This window comes from Austrofundulus limnaeus, unplaced genomic scaffold, assembly GCF_001266775.1.
Source record: "Austrofundulus limnaeus strain Quisiro unplaced genomic scaffold, Austrofundulus_limnaeus-1.0 Scaffold2, whole genome shotgun sequence".
In the NCBI taxonomy this organism is placed as follows: domain Eukaryota; kingdom Metazoa; phylum Chordata; class Actinopteri; order Cyprinodontiformes; family Rivulidae; genus Austrofundulus; species Austrofundulus limnaeus.
This window is the reverse complement of record NW_013952404.1, coordinates 2,006,617-2,014,897: the sequence shown is the minus strand read 5'-3', so window position 1 is coordinate 2,014,897 and position 8,281 is coordinate 2,006,617. Positions and strand designations below refer to the sequence as shown.

General features: G+C 40.0%; 2 protein-coding genes across 3 annotated transcripts in view; one reads left to right on the top strand and one right to left on the bottom strand.

The window, feature by feature from the left end:
• Positions 1-1,541, bottom strand: part of rtn4ip1 (reticulon 4 interacting protein 1) — an 11,329-nt gene extending 9,788 nt beyond the window's left edge. Inside the window, exons 1-2 of one of the 2 annotated variants that reach the window (XM_014010396.1) lie at positions 1,019-1,541; positions 751-902 (exon numbers count right to left, since the gene is read on the bottom strand). In XM_014010396.1, the coding sequence (XP_013865850.1) occupies positions 751-902; positions 1,019-1,298 (432 nt within the window). In that variant the 5' untranslated portion in view covers positions 1,299-1,541. The remainder of the gene's footprint in view (positions 1-750; positions 903-1,018) is intronic. The other variant, XM_014010403.1, reaches the window with a different exon arrangement.
• Positions 1,542-1,628: 87 nt separating this feature from the next.
• Positions 1,629-7,587, top strand: qrsl1 (glutaminyl-tRNA amidotransferase subunit QRSL1). The gene is made up of 11 exons (XM_014010386.1): positions 1,629-1,736; positions 2,224-2,383; positions 2,463-2,561; positions 2,642-2,738; positions 2,829-2,990; positions 3,084-3,259; positions 4,343-4,455; positions 6,043-6,235; positions 6,324-6,441; positions 6,639-6,844; positions 7,115-7,587. Exons 1-11 carry the CDS (start codon positions 1,713-1,715, stop codon positions 7,324-7,326), a joined length of 1,560 nt encoding a protein of 519 aa, XP_013865840.1. The 5' UTR covers positions 1,629-1,712; the 3' UTR covers positions 7,327-7,587.
• Positions 7,588-8,281: the final 694 nt, after the last annotated feature.

Below are 8,281 nucleotides of genomic sequence, written 5' to 3'. Positions count from 1 at the left end.
TATATATATATATATATATATGGTTAGTTCAAGTGACTTAGTGCTGAGGAAGTTCCACAACAAACGAGTGTGAGAAAAAGCAGAATATATCTTCAGGACGTCTTAAAACATGGCTGATTAATATCTGTATTCATACTAACATGCATGCAAAAAAAGTCCCTTAGCATGATGTCATCTGTCAGACAAAAAAAGGCCATAAACTGATATGAAAATATGATCTTTGTCTTTAATATCAGATAAAGAACCATTTTTATCATGAGTATTATATTTTAAATCTGCAATTTTGATCYAATGATTCATGTCTGAACTGATTAAAGGAGGATCTTATGTAAAATAGAAAGAAACAGTATGGGAAAGAGGTAAATGTAAAAAAAAATCCTGGTTGGTTACAAGAYGTTTAAGAGCTACTAATATCTACTTGAGCAGAGTTATGAAACAGATGGTTATTATGTCATTTTTTTTCCAAATATCGGTGAGATGACGGTGCATAATTATGGTATGAAGATCAATATGACAAACTGGAGTGTGTGGCCAAAGGTCTGTGAACTGTGAGTCAAGGAGCTGTGATGCAGTGTGATGTAGCTGTTCAGCCAAGAAAACGCTTTTATATAATTACACCTGTTTGGTCCGGCTAACACCCCGTGATGCGTCTTTGAGGTTGTATGAAGTAGTTATGAGTACCCAGTCCTACCTGTAGTACTCAAGTGAATTCTTTTAAACAATTGAACTCTGCAGCTAACTGCTATTTACCTCGTCTCCCTCTTTGAAGTAAATCACATCCAGGCCGCACTCCATGACGACCCCAGACACATCTCTGCCCAGAATGAGAGGAAACTCGGTGCCTGCCTGAGTGATGCTTAGAGGGTCCCTCTTCACAGACAGCGTAGCAGCACCGTAGCCACCTGATGGGAGGAGAGTTTCTGATCAGAACCCATTATAATCTACAGGCAAAAAGAGATCAACATTAAAAACAGCAGTCTTTCATGTTAAAATAAATTGCAAGCAGCTTTTAACTCACCTCTCATGCTGACATCGATTGGGTTCAGTCCAGCTGCAAGCACCTTTACAACGACCTCGTTGGGACGCAGGATGACAGGGAAGTTGGCGTTTTTGGTGAACCGTAAAACATCATTGCTTCCATATCTGTCAATAACCCATGCAGGCATGGTGCTCATGCGTCTGTTACAAGTACTGATCAGTCTCCTCTGGCTCTTATGCCTTGGAATGGCTGTGTACCTGCATAATGACTTATTCAGGTGAAACAACGTTCTGCGCGAAAAACATCCGACAGAACTCATCTTCAACGAGCCGAAGGTGGAAAAAAATAATAAAAAAAAAAAACATGCACTTTTGAAGCTGAATTATGATAAAGCTCTTTTTAAAGGTGACTTCAGCTTTCTCACTGTACGCATGTTATCATAATACAAAACACGTCTAATTACTCGTGAAGAGAAATGCAGCTTTTAAAAACCTATGAACCCATTAAAAACAGCGACTTGTCCTTCGGTAACACACCTTCCTCAACCGGTGTCCTGAGAAGCTAAGCACTTCCGCCAATCAGAGCGCAGATTCTTCAGCCTCTGACCAATCACAGACGAGCTTGGAAGACGTTGTCAGGAAGAGCAAACATGGCGGCCTTCTGTTTGTAGCACACTGTGCTAAGGTTGTTTTTGGTTTGAAAGGCTAATATAAGGAAATTAAAAACGGCAAAAATGCTCAGCCTAACATTGAAGGAGGTGAGTACGACTGCTTGTTGGTGTGTGTTGGAGCGTAAAACTAGTTTCATATAAATTTGACATTTTTTTTTATTTTGTAAGGAAAGTTCAGGTAAAGATGTTTTCTCTCCCCAGGACAGCTACATTCAAATGCTATCCTTACTGTTCAGTTAAAACACGTGTAAATGTAGTGGTTATGTTTATTTTCTTTAAATAAATGTAAGTTCAGATCTCAGTCAGTGTCAATTATTTAATCTAAGTGAAGATTGCACTAATAATTACCTTTATTTATGCATCTGTGAGCACTTTATATAATTGTCTGTTCATTTGTAATCAAGCTGAACAGTGAAATAAATGTGAAAGACATTGTAGATGAATGTTTGAGTGATTGTTCATTTATTATCTCTTCTTAATAAGACACATTATATAATATATATTTACCAAGATAGTCTAAAAGTGTATTTATAGAAATAACTTCCATAATTAATGTTTTGTCCTCATTCTCCAGGTATCCCTGGCATTCAGGGAAAGCAGAATCTCCCCTACAGAGCTCTGTAAAAAGTGTCTGAATCGCATCAAGAAGACCCAGCATCTTAACGCTTTCATCACTGTGACTGAGGAGCTGTCTCTGAAACAAGCTCAACAGTCCGAAATCAGACTGAGCCAAGGTGTAAACACGTACACCTGTATCTAAACTATCTTTGTGTGGAGTCGAAGGTGTTAATGTTTGCCATTGTCTTTCTTTAGGTGTCCCCAAAGGTCCCCTGGATGGAATCCCCTTCGCAGTCAAGGACAATTTTTGCACTGAGAATGTCAAGACGACGTGTGCCTCTAGAATGCTTAAAGGTTGGTGTCATAAGGTTAATTTGTCTCATATTTACTATCAGAATCTGCTACAAATATCAACCTTTTATTGTGTGCCATAGATTACACCCCACCATACAACGCTACAGTGGTACAGAAACTCTTGGACCAAGGGGCGGTTCTGATGGGGAAGACAAACATGGATGAGTTTGCCATGGGGTAAGAATGATGTCAAACCTAATTTACTTCTACAAATCACTGCAAATTTATAAGTGTGTAAAACTTATGCAATTGGTTTTTTTTTTCCAGTTCAGGCAGTATTGACGGGACTTTTGGTCCAGTCAAGAACCCATGGAGTTACGCTGCTCCCTACAGAGCTCACACAGCGGCATCGCCTGACTCTGACTGGGTCGTCACCGGAGGAAGTTCAGGCGGAAGTGCTGCAGCTGTGGCCTCACTTACCAGCTACCTGTGAGGAAACCCCTTCACTGCTTCACTGTACGGAAAGTAAAAATGGATGAATTCAAACTGAAGCTTACAAATGTTTTGGTAATTACCCGCCAGGGCTCTGGGTTCAGACACAGGCGGTTCTACTCGCAATCCGGGATCGTTGTGTGGCGTCGTGGCACTGAAGCCTTCTTACGGACTTCTGTCGAGACACGGCCTCATCCCTTTGGTCAATTCCATGGATGTCCCTGGAATAATCACACGCAGTGTCAATGATGTCGCCACCGTCTTAGGTGAGAAACATTGAATGTTGTTAATAAAATTTCAAGTGCAATGCTATTGCTCTGTGAAAAAGTGGCATCATCATGCTTCATCAGAAAAGTCAAAGTTTAACAAAAAAATGAAGAGGAAATTTCTTATGTTTTGTCATGTTTCTCATTATGTTTTAAGTCTCTCAGTCAATATCACAGTAGCCATTCAGCCATTAAAATATAGAAACATTAAAGTGCCTGTGACTTATATATTCTTCATATACAAAAGGTCAAAGAAAACATCTTTATATGTAAGGAATTTGGCATAAAACACACAATTTTTTCCCATTTTGTCACATAACTGGCATTATTTCTTTGAACTAGGTTCAACAAAAGTGAAACAGGAAGTGACATCAAAGGGGAACTCTTTAAGAAAAGGGACTCCTTGGTCTTTGTTCGTTGAAACACTATTATTTGAACTCTGACTCTTCAGCTCTCTCTGATAGTGACTTAAAATAAATTGAAGAAACATCAAATTCTTCTCTACAGTCTGTGTTGTTAGCTATTTTAATAACACTYTGTTCACATGCAGACATTCCCCTTTGACATCACTTCCTGTTAATTCACATGTAAATATCTCAACAACAGTTCATCTGAGCGGAGTAAAATTTGTTTTGTAATATGTTATTAATGTTGTCTTTCTGAAAAAACATTCATATTTATTACAAAAATCTGATGTCACAGACACTTTAATGAATGACTAGGAAGAAGTCATTCCTTTAGTTTAGACCACAAGTGTCAAACTCCAGTTCTCGAAGGCCGGTATCCTGCATGTTGTAGAGGTTTCTTAACTCGAACACCCCTGATTTGCATGAATATGAGATTTACCAGGCTTCTATAGGATTCGACGAGGTAATTCAACCTAGAGGAGTTTGACACCACTGGTTTAGACCATGTCAGTTCCTTTAGCTTGTTTCAGTTTTGCAACATTTTCATTCAAAATGATCATTATTTTCTGAAATGGGATAAATATTCAACATGTTAATCAGTGTGGCTGTTCCACGCTGCTGAGGATGTGACATTACCCTGACAGCGGAGAYGTAACCTGAGCGATATGTCAAACAGGTGTCCTCCAAGGCCTTGATATTAGGGACTCGACCACAGTTCCTGCTCCGACGTCACTAACAGACCTTCCTGAAGATTTTGATGTCAAGAACATCTGTGTAGGCATCCCTAAGGTGGGTTCGTGTACCATACTTCCTCTGAAAAATGGCTGAGGCTKTTCATACTGCAGCTTTTTGTTCACAAAGTCTTTACACAACTGTTAGCTGCTGGCACCAGGTCCAACTGTTGGTCTGGTCTGAGCAGTCAGGGCATGAAAAAGAACATCTGTAGCGTTGTGCATAAACACTTATGGTGCAGCTCCTTTCAACTTGAAGATTGGAATGAACTTTTAAAATCCAACATGGCTGCCCAGCAAATAAATGTGGTGGTAGCCGTAAGAATAAACTGTTTATTAACATGTTTAGACTTCTGAGATATGAAAAAATAGCAGCTTTACTCAATATGAAAAAAAACTCCCTCTCTCCACCCATTTGAATTGTATGCTGGCTTCAATATGGTGCAGTTAGGAAGAAAAATGTGGCAAGACCTTTCTGAGCAGCATTTCCTGTGGTTTATACACCACTCAGCCGCAGAAAGACCGTTTCAGTGAATTTTGAACACACACACACACACACACACACACACACACACACACACACACACACACACACTGAAACAAGAGCAGTGGCAGGGACAATCTTTTTCATAGCAGCCATTAACCATACAATAAAAATATAAACATCCTCTGCCACACAGACACTGAAGCGTAAAAAGCAATCTCTGCATCTGCTTTTTAACTTTTAATAATATATGGTTTTTTTTTTTTTTGATAGGATGAGGTATTTTATCTGCATCTGAAAGCTTTTAAAGTTTGTAAGATTCCTCTCTTGGGCTGAAAGATCTATATAATATAAAATTAGGGGTGCAACGATACAGAAAATTCACGATTCGTTTCGGTTCGATACTTTAGTCTCTTGGTTCGATATTTTTTCGATACAAAAAAAGAGAAATTTCCATGCCCCTTTTAACTTGTAATTTATTTAAATTAATTGTGAACATTTGTTTAACCTCAAGAGTACAGTTTTTAAATTAAATGTTGCTGAAACAGCAAGTTTCTCAGTGGATCTGCGCTCAAAAATGCAGCCTAGGTGGAGTAGTCGAACACAGATCYACTGATCCTTTAACACMGAGCATCTTCCGAAGACAAGTTGATAAAGTAAATTTTTACAATCTGTATTGTTCGATACAAGTGTGTATTGAACCTAAAGCACTGTTCGATACGGTTCAATACGGGTACATTTATTGTTGCACCCCTTATTTTATTTTTTTAAGAACTTTAGTGCACATCCCCACCTCCCAAAAACATTTTTTTCCTAAAGGTCATAATGATTATAATATCATGTTGAAAATTTTGGAATGTTCTTGGTTTCAGCTGCATATATAGCTCTGCTATGATCATCTTCATACTAAGCTACATATGTCTGATATGTCCTGCTGGAGTATGACATGAGTTGTGTTATACAGGTGTGATGGATCGTACAAACTAATAGGGTATCAGAATGATATATATACAGTATTTGTACTTTTCATTCTGCTACAACTAAGTTCACTCAATCCAGGAGAGGGTTTTTGAGTTGGAATGAAACCAAGTCGACGTGAAATAGAAATGAACATGTGAAGAAGGTCATCAGGGTCTAACTGTGTTTCTCCTGATCCGTCAGGAGTACCACGCCCCTGGCCTGTCCGAGGAAACTCTAGCTCAGTGGAGTCGTGTAGCAGATTTGTTTGAGAGAGCAGGAGCCCGAGTGGAGCAAGTTTCCCTCCCACACACCCAGTACTCCATCGTGTGCTACCATGTCCTGTGCTGTGCTGAGGTGGCGTCCAACATGGCCCGCTTTGATGGGCTGGAATACGGTACGTTTCTGARCCCCAATGAGGTTCCCAATAGTTTTTTATATATAACAAAAAGAACTAATTGTGTTTTTGGTGACTCTTCGGTCAGGCCACCGGAGCAACATAGACAAGTCAACTGAGGTCATGTATGCCTCGACTCGCCACGAGGGCTTCAACGATGTGGTCAGAGGGAGGATACTTTCCGGCAACTACTTCCTACTTAAACAGTAAGGCAGACAACTGAAGCTGTTCTTAAACCAAACACCATCAGTTTGACCTTTTCTCTGCTCTCACTTCTCTGTTTTCCTCAAACGCCACATTTTTACTCAGAACGTTTCTAATGGGAAAAAAAATCATTAACCACCATCTTATGTTAAAACAGTACTTTAAGAATTTCCTGTTCATTCGTACATCTTTTCTGAAGGAACTACCAGCACTACTTTGTGAAGGCCCAGAAAGTGCGCCGGCTAATAGCAGACGATTTCAGGCGAGCGTTCGCGTCAGGTGTCGACGTGCTGCTGACACCTACTACGCTGACTGATGCAGCCCGTTACCACGCGTTTACACAGGAAGACAACCGCACCCGCTGCGCAGAAGAAGATGTCTTCACCCAGCCTGCTAACCTAGCAGGTACAGAGAAAAGGAGACAACAAAAGCCTTTCAGGCTGAACTTGTGGCATGAAGTTGTGTTTTGCTTTATGAAGCCACACAAATACTATAAAAACACCCAAATTTGTAACTAGAAACCTTTTCTCAAGAAACGCTTTAGCATCTTTGAGGTTGCTAGAGCTTGATAGTTAAAGACTGAAATGAGTGTTTAATATTGTGTTGAACTAAGCTGCCTCTCTCTCCCTGCTAACCAACATTTTCTTTTCTCTCTCTTTTTTTCTTTTCACTCAGGTCTTCCTGCTGTGTCTGTGCCAGTTGCGTTGTCAAGACGGGGCCTTCCTATTGGCTTACAGCTGGTAGGTCCAGCCCTGGAGGACAAAAAGCTGCTTTGTGTCGCTCGATGGATCGAACAGAGGGTTGGCTTTCCCTCCATCAGTGACTGTGGTGACTTGTGCAGAGGTGACACAGGAGTGAGCATGAGGGAGCAGACTTCTGCTGTCTGAAGAGTTCTGTTGACACCGCCACAATAAACACACTCATAGTTCCTGCTCAGGTGTCTGTGTAAGATATTTAATGTGGGGCAATCTTTATCAGTCCTTGATKACATGAACATGATTACACCATGCCAAAACCTCACAACTACAAAAAATAATAATATTGCAGAAGAGTGTGTAACGACATGTTGCATCACATCCTTCTTAGAGACATTCTGTCTCTTTTTTACAAGTTGATGCAATTGTAATAAAACGTGGCATTTCTGAAGGCTTTTTTTGCTTCCCTTTCAAGATGAAACATCATCGTGTTGGCCTAAACGCGTTAGCTCTGTGTCTGTGGTGATTCAGGATGCACGACACGTCTTTCCATGTGCATGTGTGTGTGACATCTACTTCCCCTCTGACGTTGGAGTCAGGTCAGAATGCTTTGCTTTTCTGTTCAGTTTATGTTTCTTCTTACTTCTAATGAAGGTAACAAAATACACCCTAAACTCAAAAGGTTTTATGCTTCTGGAAATTAAACAAATCTCTTGTCTTTGCAAGGTCCTGCAATTACAAAAATGTTTGGGAATAACTTCTATCCATTTACAAAATTAAAACCTAAATCCAAAAACTGTGAGAAAAAGGAAGTCCACTGTTACTTCTGTTATGATGGAACATAAAGTTYACYTTTTTAACYCTCCTGCTGTCCTTTGGTCAAAATGACCACTGAGGCCTGTGTAGTAGTGYTGACCCAAGAGCAGTAGGAGGCGCGCGCGCTTCAAATTTATATAACACATTTGCATTAGAAGAAGTTTGTTTGCTGACACCCCAGGCTAAAATCGGATGTTTGTGCACACGCCTGGAGAATGATTGTGCTACCGTACATTATCAATTACAGCGGGTAAAATAAGTATTGAACACGTCACCATTTTTCTCAGTAAATATATTACTAGAGGTGCTAATGACATGAAATTTTCACCAG